At 31.1% G+C, this 14,942-nt stretch overlaps 1 protein-coding gene across 5 annotated transcripts in view; it reads right to left on the bottom strand.

Annotated features, from left to right (window-relative positions):
* The window catches only part of LOC145322680 (uncharacterized), a 126,434-nt gene that overhangs the window by 54,915 nt on the left and 56,577 nt on the right, over window positions 1–14,942 (bottom strand). For all 5 annotated transcript variants that reach the window (XM_080164876.1, XM_080164877.1, XM_080164879.1 and 2 more), the window contains exon 7: window positions 5,070–5,185. In XM_080164876.1, the coding sequence (XP_080021002.1) occupies window positions 5,070–5,185 (116 nt within the window). The remainder of the gene's footprint in view (window positions 1–5,069; window positions 5,186–14,942) is intronic.

Genomic DNA, 14,942 nt, shown 5'->3' with positions numbered 1-14,942 from the left:
CCGATAAATTAATTTATATCCCCAATGATGATAAACAAAATTACCCCTTTCTGCTGACTACAATAAGTGGTTGAAAGTGAAACGTTTGGACACTCAACTTAATAAATCGCCCAATCTAAATTCAATAAAAGTCCCAAAATTAATAAGCCAACGAATAAGAAAATAACATTATAAAACTTTGGGGACTAGTGTAATACACAGCCAAATGTTCCCTCCTTCCCTGAGAACAGGACAGGTAGACTTTAAATGTATACAACAAATTAATTGGAAAAACTTTTACTCAGCAAACAAAGATGAATTTGAAAGAGAAAAGATGTTTCTTTTCACCCATTTACAAAAAAAATAATTGAAACTCATTGATGAGTGCAGATTAGCGCTCCTAGCATCTAGGGGAATGAGGATAAATAAAGTTTAAACCAACATAACACTTGTATTAAAGAATAGCCTAAAACCATCCCTAGAACTATGATAAGCTTTTCAGAAATGTATTGAGTGAGATCAAAGCGGACAAACTACTTTTATAATAGGATATCAACTAAATTAGTAAGTAGACCTTTCCTTATAATTGGTTCACCTTAGTAGGTAGGGTTATCTAACTTTTATGTCAATAATATGATGCACTATTTTTACTATTTTTGCGCATTATTGGAACTACATTTTTCCAGGGAGGAAGGGTGTTTATTACACTAGTCCCAAAATTCTTACAATAACTTTTCTTATTCGTTGGCTTAACAACCTTAGAGACTTTTATTGAATTTTGATTGGAATAATATTGTGTATCATCATTGTATACGTACATCAATTTAACGGCTATTATCTTATCCCTTTAGATCCCTGGATAAACCAGAGAAAATTGTAAAACTAATTACAGTAAGTTTTAAAAATGCAAAGCAACTAGGTTGGGCAAACTTGTAGAAATAAATTGGTGTCATTATGAGAAACTTAGGTAAGGTATGGTTTACTTTCTGAATGCTAATATGCAGCACATCCAAGGAGGGAGAGGATAATAGCAAGTAAATTAAACTACATTACTCTCTTGCCCCCAAATAGTAATATGCAAAGAGGGAGGGGACAAAGGTTTATAATAACGTTTTCTTATTCATCTTTTTGGAACTTTTTGATTGGTTGGTTTGTTAAGTTGAGTCTCCAAGCGTTGTAATCTACAAAAGGGGTAATTTGGTATATAATAATGTGGGATGTACATCAATTAATCGACCCTATCTTCCCTCGGCTAGGCTTACTTCACTAACCAAAGTATGGAATATTATAAATGGTTCATTGCAGACCATGTTAGACCTAGAAGCCTTTGTTAACATACATATGTAATTGTAGCATTAATTATACAATGCAAGGCTCGGAATCTCTTTCTTTTCCAAAACAAAAATTCGTAGCATCCAAACGGTTTAAATTTAAGGCTTAGTCACAATATAAAGCTGCTTGTAATGACAACATGTCTTATGTTGATATAATAACAGCATCTACGTCTAACAGGACCGCCAACCATAAATGAAGAATAAACATTGCATTCATAATACCTTGAAAATAAATCATCATAGCAAAAATTGTTAAAATTATTCATGAAACATTGCTAAATAAATGATATACTTTTTGGTAACTTACAAAGAAAAACTATGTATTTCATTTTTATTCTTCTAAAAAATCGCTGTAATCATTATTTGTTTAGGGAGGCAAGCTGCAGAAAATAGTAATAAACCTTATTTACTTTTCAATTACTGCACACAGTCTTGACTCACTTTCATATTGTATGCTTACATGCCACGGATCTTAAGGGATAAGATATATAAATATACCCCAATTATGATTAACAAAATTTCCCTTTTTATAAACTTAAATTATTGGTTGAAAAGTTTAGACAATGCTACTTTTCAAAGATTTACAGCTTAGGAATGAGACAAAACTTAGGGCACCAGTATAATATTCATTCCAATGTCCTCTCCCTCCCTGAAGCATTCTGTTTATGACCATAAAAAAGTTATACAGCCGCAGTTATGTTTAATTACGCTTGTGTGTCTGAAAGACGTTTTACAGTTAAGTAAAGATGAATATCAAGGATAGTTACATCCCTCAGTAGCGCAGTAATTAATATTAAACTTAATATTTGCCAGATATTTTCAAAAAAAATCACTTAATATGACATTTTTATAAGTAAGATTATTTCAGAGAATTTTTTCATTCTAGATTTTTAAAATTATCAACAAATAATGAAGTAACACTCGAGTTAAATCATAGTCTGATTTTGTACAGTACTTACAAAAATTTACCCCTTCTGTAGATCAAAATTAGTGGTTGAAACGTTAAGATACTCAGCTTAATTAACCAACAAATCAAAATTCATTAAAAGTCCCCAAAGTTGTTAATCTAACGAATATGAAAACGTTATTATAAAACTTCGGGGACTAGTCCAATGTCCCTTCCTACTGGTTTTAATGTTTATGCTAAGTAAATGTTAAAAGGAAAATTTGTGAGGGTTTTAAATATAATAAATGATTAGTAGACTGCTAAAATAGTTTGTTCAAAAATGCTTTAGTCCACGCTTACATTTATTTTCTTTCTTGAATAACTTTATTATACATTAGGCAATTTTCATATTTATTTCCTATAGAAATAACATGATTATGAAATACAGGGTGCGCCACATAAATCCGGACTTTTTTCAAACGGCCATAGCACCAAAACTACTTGACCAATCATGACGTTTGACCACACTATAAAAAGCTTGGGTAGTTATCTTTTTGCCCATAAAAATTTTTAGACGATGGAGGACGTATTCTCCAAGCTGGCAGCGCTTATGTTCAACATGGCAGAATCGAAACGCGCTGATAGTTTACCCTGGATTCTTGATTAGGGCCCACTAAATCTGACCTCAGCCCATCTGTAGGTGAGGTAGAGTTATACAACTTGCTGGGGATACTGTTAGATACATAAGTAAGACACTAAAAAAGACTAGAGCTCTCTATCTGAAATGGCTTGGCCGTAGTACTCCATCAAAGTGAAACGTGGCAGATTTTGAGAGGTCAAAAACGTCAAAAATTGTGAAAATTCGTGAAAATTTCTCGGTTCTCGACTACATGGGCCCATTTGTAACCTTAAAACTCGTTTTAGACTATGTGTTGCGATGATAACCCTAGCTTAATCTTCATGCCATTTCCAAAAAGGTATTGCACGTTGTTCTAGCTTAATTGTGGCCCAAATGAGAGCCGCCGTGTCGAAGGGTAGCTTAAAAGATGGGTGAATTTGGATCCTGCAGTTACTCACGTCCCTAAGGAGATATGGCCTCCCAGCAGCCCCGATCTTCATCCAATTGACTTTTGGGCCTGGAGCGCCATTAAAGCATGAACCAATAGACGCGCCCATACCACAAAGACCTCCCTCATTGCCACTATGAAGGAGAACTTCGCCAGCTTGGACAGGGACATGGTGACCAGGGTCTTGGGGCGGTTCAGGGGGCGGGTAGAGGCGGTGATTGAGGCTGGCGGCGATTTTATTGAATAATCTAATAGACATATAGCTAGTTTGCTTCCCAGTTTTTAAAATTCAAAAAAATCTTTGAAATTGACGATTTTATGTTCATTTTTTTAAAAATAAGAAAAAGTCCGGATTTATGTGGCGCACCCTGTAATATTACTCACTGGCTAAAGTCACCCTTTCCAATATGAAATTATTTTGCAAACTTTGGTATTTTAAATGAAAAATAATCCATTTCACTGAATACAGGAATAGCATAACATCTCCATAATTTTTGGTAAAAATGACTATTAACATTCTTAAAATTACATAAACAAATTAACAAAAAATGTCTTATAAATTGATTACTGGACAATAACTGCTTAAAAAATCTATTGTTAAAGACTGTAATCCTTACTATTATGGATAAATTTATCCTTGTTTCACAATATTACAAAGATAGGGTTAAAGTCTCAGCTGTATCTATTGAAAACTTAAGATATGCTGCAAGGAAATAAGATATAATGTAAATTTTCAGAGTTTATTTCCTTATTTTCCTCAGGATTATGAATGTGTTTTGGTTGGGTTCATCAAACCAAAGCAAAACAAGGACAATTATGTCTTAAAGTTGCGCAGGATTGGAAATTAACAATATTAGAAAGAAACAAGAATTTGGTCAATTTACATGAATTAAAGAATTGTATATCCATAAAAAATACAAAAACTAGAACAATACTGAAAACTTTCAGTTGTGACATATGGGCGCTTGGACAAAAAGGCGGACGTACGGACACTCCCTAATTATTGAGTATCTAAGTACAATAATGTCCATAAATAGCGAAGTTTCTGAAGGCAATAAGTTGATAAAGACAAGAAAAGCCTAATAGAATCCCAATACATTAATCTAAAAACAAAATATGTGAACCTGAAATGGAGAACTCAAAAGCATTAGCTAAAGACAAAACATTACCACTTCTTTGCAATAGGGTAATCCTTTTAAGTTTATAAAGTAAATTCTTAATCCTAATGACCTAGCCTAGAAGTCTAGCCTAAGTATCTAGGATTTTACATTTAAATATATGATTCTACTTTCCTTTATGTACATACACAAAATATATTTACACAAAATATTCTTTCGCCTCCTTAATTCTAACATGCTTTACTACTTTAAATTTAATGTATTCATATCTTTAAATTTATTATAACATATTTGAACCTTTATGTGTTATGTACATGGGTCAAGCGGTAAAAAAAAATTACAGGATATATATGGAGCTCTTAGTACACTTAGAAACATCCAATCAAAAGGTATTAGGAACCATTATAATAATTTTTTTCCGTGATTATTTATGACATACAGAGGAAGGTTTGTAGATCTGCTTCGCTACGAGGATTTCGGTTCTTCAATAAAGATGACAAGATACCCAAGAGTCCGATAATGTACGCAGTTTAAAAAGGACAAAGGCAATTAACCGATAAATGGTATCTAATATTTGGTTATAGAAACTTTTATTTGTACATATTAGTATATTAACATTATGTATTGTACAAAATCGGACCCTAAATTTATCTGTCATTTAAATACAAATTTAAAATGTGCTTACCCTTTGGACTTTTTATGTTTCTTAATGAGTCTGGAGGCATTATCTGATTTCTTTTTAAGTTCTCCTCTCAACTTCTTAAACTCTTTGCTGTGCTCTTTGTCAAGGCTGTGTCCGACCTAAAAGCAAAAAAATTAAATTAAATAAGATAATTAAAAGTATAAAAGAGAAAGACTATAACCTAGAGCTTATTTTTTCATTTATTATAAATTTTAAATTTTTACGAGTTTTCTGTAGAAAAAAAAACATCATATCTTGTAATATTTGTTGAAAGTAGTTGATTAATTATAAAAAAAAAAAACAGTAAGTGAATCAAGTTCAAGATGCCTCTGGCGAGATCTTAATTTACAGTGAACAAACATCTTAATACTTTTATATAAGAATTATCAGAATTGAGACATATTATTGTAATGCAGTATTAAAATAACAATGTTGTCTGTTGAATGAAGACAACTGGCTGAAAGCTTTTTTCAATCCATCAAGAATAAATCATACACCAGTTGTTTTATTCAAACAAACAGATAGAATTACTTATATCGCAGGTGGGACACCTTAAATGCCCCTCCCCAAAACACTTATTCCTTGTCCCAGCAGGAGTCTTGTACCCTTCATATTTCAATAATTCCTATTCGCCTAACCTGAAAGTAAACCCCCAGATTGTGTCTTTTTGTCAAGAACAATTTTTCAATTGTGGTAATACTAATGGGTAATCTTATTTCGAAATAAGAGATTTTTCCAACAAACACTTTTACTAAAAACATCATAATAGATCATTTTAATACAGTCTTTGCTTTAGCATTAGTATTGCCTACATAAATTAAGAGTCTTTTTACACGATAATGCAACAAGAATAAATCTTCATAAATGGCGAAGCCAAAACAAGCATACATCAATTCAATAAAATATGCTGCACTGATGTTGAAAAAAACTTTCCACAAAAACACACAGCTAAAATGTAGAAATATATATTTTATATTATTTACATATAACCCTTGTCAACCGATGAAGCTTGTGTGCATAGAGAGAAACTGTGTACCTAAATATTTATTCTGAATCATGTTTTACTGACGTAATATTGTAAGATCCAACAACGCACCAACAGATCCTAACTACATATATACAAGCCACACTTCAACAAACGCTAATGTGAAATACAGGGAGGAAGGGTGCATTGGAATATAAATTATACTTGTACCTAAATATTAAAGACGTGCTTTTTATTCATCTGCTCATAAATTTTGGGTACTTCTTAAATCTTGATGGTTAGTAATTAGGGTAATTTTGTTTCTAATCATTGGGGATGTATCATCTATTTCCTGGTAAAAATGGCAACAATGCTGTAAACAAGTTTAATTCTAAATGACAAATGAATCATTTAAATTAGGGCGGATACACCCTTCCAAAATAACAACACCTTACTTCATGAGCTAAATTTTTAATTTAAAAAGTGCTTTTTAAATTGGAAAATGTTATTTTTAAATAATTCAATAATTTTTGTAACGCAGCGACTATTGATATGTCAGTATGTCCACAAAATGGATGTAGAATATACGTGGATATTAAGACATGGAAAGAATTGTCGCCAATTCAGGTTGCTATTTCCTTTGTCATTTATTGGTCAGTTCACTCATTCACCAGGAGTGGACGCGGTAAGGAGACTGTTTTTTTAGCCCGCTACAATATCACTTTATTAGAAAACATGATAATCTGGTGTAAGATCCAAGTAATAATAAAAGTAATCCACACTTCTATGTCACTATATAGGAAATAACAATGCCTTTTTTCTTTATAATTAAAATTCTGCTTATTTATATTTGAATATTAAAATTCTATATTTTAATATAAAAGTTTAATGAGAAATATAAAAATAGCCTTCATAATAAAATGCGTCATACTATTTTAACCGAAGTTTAATTTTGAAAATTTTATCTAAATTTCACTTATTTTTGCAGTTACAATAATATAATTCTTTAAAAAATAAGACAATGGACGATAAATTTATATACACCCCCAATTATGATAAACACAATTATAAATCCTAAAGATAAAAACTCTTAGTGAAAAGGTTAGACACTGTTAGTTTGTACAACCCTATCAAAATTGATAAAAGTCCTCAAAGTTTTTAAGTTAACGAATGAGATAGCGTATTTATAAAACTTTGGGTACCAGTAAAATTTACAGTCCAATATCCCCTCCCTGCTAAAAAAGTGATGCATAAGGATAAAAGCTTTGACAATATTTTCTGGACAAAAATATGATTTATGCTTCTCACCTACTTTTCAGGGAGGGAAAGAACATTGGAATGTAAATTACACTAGTACCCAAAGTTTCATATCTTACTATTTAGCTCAAAACTTTGGGTAGTTTTAAGAAGAATTTTGATTGGTTGGTTCAAAATTAATAGTGTTTTAACTTATGAACCAATAATCTAAATCTACAGAAGGGGTAATTTTATTCATTATCATTGTCTTATCCCTTAGGATCCCTGCCTACTTTGACACAATGTGTAAGATGTAAAGAATTTTTGCATGTCTCTATATAACTTTCTTGCCATTCATGTTGCAAAAATATGAAATCATTTTTCAAAAAGTTAAAATAAATTTTCTTCTTTTAACTTACAAAATTTGTAATCCAATAATTATAAGCAATATAAGATAACATATAAAATTAACTTTCATTGTCCCACCCCTGTTTCCATTAAGGATACTAAACAATTGTTTAATAAATCTGTTAAAGTTTTTATTTTCAACAGATTGAAATGATTTGACGAAAGGGTTTTTGTTCCAATAATGTGACCCAAATGATAAACATTGCTTAGATAAGGGGGGGGGGGTTAAGGAAGCGGCTAACAAGCAGCTTTTTTCAACCGTCAAGTCAGGGAAAGTACAATGGCCGATAAATACCCCCCCCCAAAAAAAAAAAATTTTTACCCCGGGGGTAAATTTTGGGGGGAGTAAACTAAATTTACCCCTGCCAACAGATTTCAGGGGTGGTAATTACCCCCCACCAAGCAAATTTTACCCCGGGGTAAAAAAATTTTTTTTGGGGGGGGGAAATTTCGGCACGCTTCGCGCGCCATTTTACCCCCTCTAAATACGAATTACCCCCCCCCCCTTAAACTTTTTTACCCCCCAAAAAAAAGCTTGGACGTCTATGGAACCACCCAATCAAAATATAGTAAAAGTCTCCAAAGTTATTAAGCGAACAAATAAGAAAACGTTATCATAAAACTTTGGGAACTAGTGTAATAAACAGCCAAATGTCTCCTCCCTCCCTGTCTAAAATAACATTATAACAAAGCAAATTGCAATAAAGTAATGTATGTTTAAAAATCTGTCATAAAAACTAAAATTTTCAGATCATTTTCCTAAAGTTCTCAATCATATACAAGAATGGACGAACGTACAACGTTCGTTAAAGAGTAGCTATCAACATTTTGTTGAAAAAAATACAAAGATATCGAAACAAAGGGTTAAAAAAGTAAAAAGAGGCGTTCCCCATTTTGTTCCTAAAATCAACCCTAGAATTATCCCGAAATTATCTTGGTAAAATAGCTTTGCATTTAGATTTAAATGCAATATCAAAATATCATTCTTAAAAATATGATATTCGCAGTAATAACAAGGATAGTCATGTCCATTAAAGCGCAGTAATAATAAGTTAATTTCTTTATTAAATAAGCATTGTACAGTGATCGACAAATCTGTCTTTTGTGTTACATATTTTTAGCACCCTGTCACAAAAAGTTACAGCAGTGAGGACGGGGACTGTAAATTATACTAGTAACCAAAGTTAAAAATTATAAATTCTCATTCGGGAGCTTAAAACTTTGGGTACTTTTGCTAAATCTTGATTGGTTTGCAACCCATCAGTGTCAAAATTTTAAATTTACAGAAGGAGTAATTTCATGTATTGCACGATTAATTGCAAGTTGCCTACATAATGTCTAAGTTACAGAATAGCTGCGAAATTAAAAATGATACCAAAAAATAGCGTGTTAATTCGCAGGAAAAATCCCCTTTCCCCCTTTTTGCAAAGAAAAGTTTTTTCCTCTGTTATACAATGCATGTGTCAAGTTTTGGGATCAGGTTCTTTTTGTGCAGTCAATGTTTTATTAAAGTGATTATCCATAGTAACTTAGACTAACAAAGACTTTTAGGTAATCTTATCTAACAACGCTAAGTGCTTTTTGCGCCCTAGTTGAAGCATTACAGCCAAATTAACCTACCCTTTAAATTGCACGACCATAGACTAAAGGATTTGGCAGTATGATAAAAGGTTGCACCATCGGATATTCGCGCTGACAAGTTAAAAGGTAATTAAAAATTATTAGGTGCAAAATAACAGTGTCCAAACTTTATAACCAATAATCTCTAGATTACCTCAATTTAATATATTATTAATAAAATATCGTCCATTGTTTTATCTCGAATACAACAAAAACGAGGTTTGGACTGAGAATATAACCCATTAACCATCGAGACAACTAGCGGACGTTCAAAACATAGGTCCTTGCAAAGTGACATGGACTTAATATTAGCACACACACTCACACAAATACACACACACACACTCACACACACTCGTTTCTTTTATGCAACTTTAGTACAATAATAATGTCATAGCACGAAATAATTCATGTTGTGCGCCGCGAACATGATCAATTAGGACAAATAAAACGCGTAAACGTGAGAATTAATATCATCAATATTACATGACATAAATCAACCAATTGCATGAATAAATATCAGCCTTACTAACCAAGGATCTAAAGGGATAATGGCCGATAAATTGATGTACAAACCAAATCGTGATACACAAAATTACCACTTCTGTAGATTAAAATTAGTGGTTGAAATGTTTAAACACTCAGCTTAATGAATCTACAAATCAAAATTCACTAATGTCTCCAAAGTTGTTAAGCCAACGAAAAAGAAAACGTTTTTGTAAAACTTTGTGGACTGGCGTCATAAACAGCCCATTGACATCTCTCTCTCTGTATACCAACTAGGTATACTTCCTAATTCAAACTACTTCTATAAAAATTCAGGAATCTAATCCACAAAGTTTTCTTAAGGTTCATAAAGACTTGAATTGTCCTAATGTTCTGCAAAATTTAGAAATAAGGTATACTATACTTTACTCTCTCTTTTTTAATATGATTGTTCCGTTATATGACATAACCAAAGCACAAAATGCATAATTCTCACAAATTTTGATATTTTTACAACTTCTTCATTTTTTTAGTAGCGAAGCTACTCTATAATTCAATTTATCGGTCCATTAAAGTATGTAGCGCTATGCAGGAAATATGATTTTCTCAGCTGATATCTTTACCAAATATTAAAAACAATATTATTTAAAATGGGATTTTTAGAAATTAAATATTTGATCAAAATCTGATGTACATTTGATTTTATCAAATCTAAAACTTTTAAAATCACTTATCTGATGAATTTGAAACAACTACAGGGCATTGTGATTTAAATAAAAAGGTTGTAATTTCATTGAAATTTTAAATTTTCTATTAAATATAAGCTAGAGGATATCTTTTCAATAAATTCGTGATCGAATTTTAGAAAGCCTGATTTTTAAAATGCGTTTTGATTATTCAAAACATGCATGCTTTTCGCCTTATTTTTTCTAGTATTAGCACAGAGCTACTCTATAACTAAGGCGTGTTCGAACGCCTATTCAAATAACTTACTGAAGGAAAGGGGCCATTGATTTATCTTCAAAAAATATCCCTCAATTTTAAGGTTTAATTATCAACCACAAATATATGAATGTTTTCTACTACGGAAGGAGACATAGGACTGTTATTACACTAGTCCCAAAAGTTTTATAACAACATTTTATTTTTGTTAGCTTAACAATTTTGGGAACTTTATTGAATTTTGATTGGTTGGCTTATTAAGGGGAGAGTCCTAACGTTTCAACAACAAATTATACTACTGAAGTGGTAATTTTTGGATCATTATTACAATGGTGATGTACATGAATTTATCGGCCATTGTCTTATCCCTTTAGATCCCCGATGCATATTTTTTGTGCCATTTCTCGTATTACAAAAGTTTTTAAAAACTTAGAAACATGAATGTTAAGTAAATCTAAAAATTTCTATCATTCCTAAAAACAATTTTTATGAATTGAAATAATGATTTGTTTAAGTGGCCGCCAGGCAAATTTATTGAATTCAAAAGATGGCAACACTTCAGGGAGAAAAGGGATATTGTTACCCATAGTTTTACAACAACCTTTTTCTTATTGGTTGGCTCAATAACTTTAATTACTTTAATTGAATTTTAATTGGTTAGAACAACAATATAGTCTTAACTTTTGAACTACTAATTTTAATCTACAGAAGGATTAAGGGATGTATATTGAATCATCGTCTATTGTCTTATCCCTTAAGATCCCTGCCAACATCCAGATAATTCATATTTTACCAGATTAAAAGATGCAGGGATAAGGAGGGTAGGTGTTTGAGGGGTGTATTTTACACACTGAAAGTTTTTGGTCAGTTTTTGCTTTTTTATGTATTCGTTCGCCTTTAACAATAGGAATAAATAGTGTTAGCTGTCGAAATTTCCATAAGCTGCTTTATAGCCGCCGTTATTATTACCTATATTGCTATATGAAACAGCTACCCCTAGTTTTTTTATTAGCAGCCTTGTCTATTATATTGCACAACCTTGTTATCCTTGTTTACATAGTTTAAGAAAAATAAGTTAGAACCGCAAACAAGCCAAGTATTGAAGTATGAATTGAATAACATGAAATAAATGTGACAAACATATAATACATGTAAACGCACATTATTATATAAGAATGACATTATAGTCAGGATGAGAGGGGACATTAGGGCTGTTTATTACACTAGTCCCCAAATTTTTATAATAACGTTTTCTTATTTGCTGGCTTAACAACTTTGTGAACTTTAGTTTATTGTGATTGGTTGGCTTATTAAGTTTAGTGTTCAAAGGTTTCAACCACTTTTACGCAACAGAGTTGGTAATTTGTATATCATCATTAGGGATGTACATCAATTTATTTGCCATTGTCTTATCCCTTTAGATCCCTGGATGTAAACGCATTATTATTACATGAGAATGACATTATAGTGCATGTGTCGAATCTATTTAAATGATATCTGTATGAATGGTTTTGATGGATAAGGTGAAGTTAACATTCATAAATGAAATAGTATAAAGTAGCATAGCTGCTCTATAACTAGGGTATACATATATGTACGTCTATATGTCACAGCGTCAAAGAAATTAGTACAATAAATATATTCTTAAATATAGAACATCATTGATGCGTTTTTTTATTCAAGTTTTTATAAGCCCAAACTGTTGGCTATTTCCTTTCATTTAAAATGTTATTGCTGTTATTGCTGGGCATGATTGTCCTTGTTATATGATACATACATCAATGTAATACCTTATACATACAATTGGAAATTTGAAAGGTTAAATATCTGCTTTAAAGGTGCTCCTTTAATTGATATTACCGTAATTCTATGATTTTTAATATCCATAGAAATTTTTGTAATACGATGCTATACACGATTTTTCATTATGGCTGACAACCGGTTCTAATCCAGTGGATATCAGTCGGTTTATAAGCTAAACTGGAAATAAAATTCTAAATTAAATTCACCCTTTGTCTGTCTCCCCGTCTCAATAGAAATTAAGTTAAAATCATAATAATATTACCACAATGAAACTTTACTTTTTAATCTAAGAATTTTTGGAAATAAAGAAAAATTTAAGAAGGATAATTTTGAGATAAGCCAATATATATTTTTTTTGCTAGTTTCAACTGATAGAAGTAGCAAATGTTATTTTTCTAAAATCAACAATGAACGTTTATGTAGGACTTTAGATACCAATATAATTTTCAGTTCAACTTCCCCCTTACTTCCTTTACATGTAAAGTCATCCTATATTAATCTGGAATAATGTTTTGGTTTCGTAGAGATTAGAACTTTCAAAATATTAACTTTCATTCAATTCTGTTTATTTATCTACCTTTATATTTAATATTTAATGGTAAAATAACAAGACATAATTAAGACTTCTAATTACAGTATAAGCGTATGAAGCGTTCTTTAAGATTTCAGAAACAGCACATGTACAGTTTGCATACCTTTATTTATATATCTAAATCTATAAGAATAGAATGAGAAAAGATTAAACTAATTCTAAGCCAACCCTACGTACTTTCCACCCATAAGCCTTTAATAAAATTCGGTGTTCCATCACATCTGCAAAAGTGTCTTTACAGCAAATAAATAATCACGCAAAATGGACATAGAGCTGTTCATTTTTAGTCCTCAAAATTTTATTTAAAAAAATATTTGTTAGCTCAACAACTTTGGGGACTTTTATTTGTAGGTAATATAAGTAGGATATCTCAACGTTTCGACCACTAATTGTAAACTACAGAAGGTGTAATTTTGTATATCATTATTGGGGATGTACATAAAATTTATCGGCCATTGTCTTATCCTTTTAGATCCTTGGGTTTGATAGTTTTTTAAAAATATAAATACAATAAAAACAGGTCCTTTTGCGGAAAGGATTCTACACCTTATACTACTAACCATGTGATCAATCAAAGCTTTAGAAATTGAAATATCAATTGTATTTAGAATTGGTTTGTTTATAAATGCGTAGGTATGTACTTTGGTATGCTAGATAAGCATATATTATATTATTTGGGGCATTCGGAGTTTCAATTTGTAATATATATTACACATATAATGTAGCAGATTCGCCCTTACCCTATTTACAAATCATGAAAATAGCTTAAACCAACCAAAAACAAACTTTCTAGCTCTACAATGTTTGTATTTAGTAATTTATCAAAAATAAATAAAATAATTTGTATTTTCACCAACAAATTTTCTTTATAAAAGTTTTAAAAAGAAAGAATTTAATTGTAAAAGAGAATTAGAAAAGTTTTATTGTTGTATGTTTTCTATTATTGAAACTTTACAGTGATTTATTAGTAGCAAAGCAACACTATAACTATCCTTGTTTTTTTGTCAATCCGTTAGTCCGTAACGAAAAATATTGGCATTTTTTTTTGTGAGGATTTCCTTAACAAATTGTAGAGAAGTATGTCCAAGGTTTTTATTTTGAGGGGGGTTAAATAAGGGGTTTCAAAAGTTTTAGGGAATAATCTGATGTATTTTTGAAAATTTTGAGATGGTAAAATGAGGGGTTTCAAAGTTTGTGTGGGGTAAACACTAAACACCCTTTTAACCCCACCTTGGTATCTATGATTGTAGAGATAGTAATAAATCTATATGGTTTCTGTTTAAGATAGACGCTAAACACCGTTTCTTGATATGTTTTTAAACAATTCAAATTCTGTGCAACGCTATGTATGTATGTTGTCATTCTTGTTGTAATATATTTATGTATTGTATTTGTATATAAAAGCATAAATTATCAATAAATATGGATAAATAGGTATTAAAACAAGAATGAATGTATTCATAAGTAACACAACAAAAAAAGCGATTTCTCCTAAAAGTATGGTGGTACCCTCCCCCAAAATAGTTTTCAACCTTCCCTGGAACTATGTAAAGCTTCACTTTAAAGGGAAACCATATCAGTTCATCGGTTAGCGAGATCCTACGACACCCACTTACAGACGTCCTGTTACTTTTATTTGAAGAAAACATAAATTAGAAAATCCCCCAGGAGAAAATTTGATGAAAAAAAGACAAATAATAATTATTGAGATGGCACGCCTTTCCAAATTATCACAAAGACCTATGTCTGACTCATAAATCAATATAAGGTGCGACAGTTGGCAACAAAATATAAAGACATTTTTATTTATAATATGCTTGATAGA

The sequence above is a fragment of the Acartia tonsa genome, chromosome 6 (assembly GCF_053477335.1).
Source record: "Acartia tonsa isolate MP-2025a chromosome 6, ASM5347733v1, whole genome shotgun sequence".
Taxonomy (NCBI): domain Eukaryota; kingdom Metazoa; phylum Arthropoda; class Copepoda; order Calanoida; family Acartiidae; genus Acartia; species Acartia tonsa.
The sequence above is the reverse complement of the archived record's forward strand: the minus strand, read 5'-3'. Positions and strand labels throughout refer to the sequence as shown.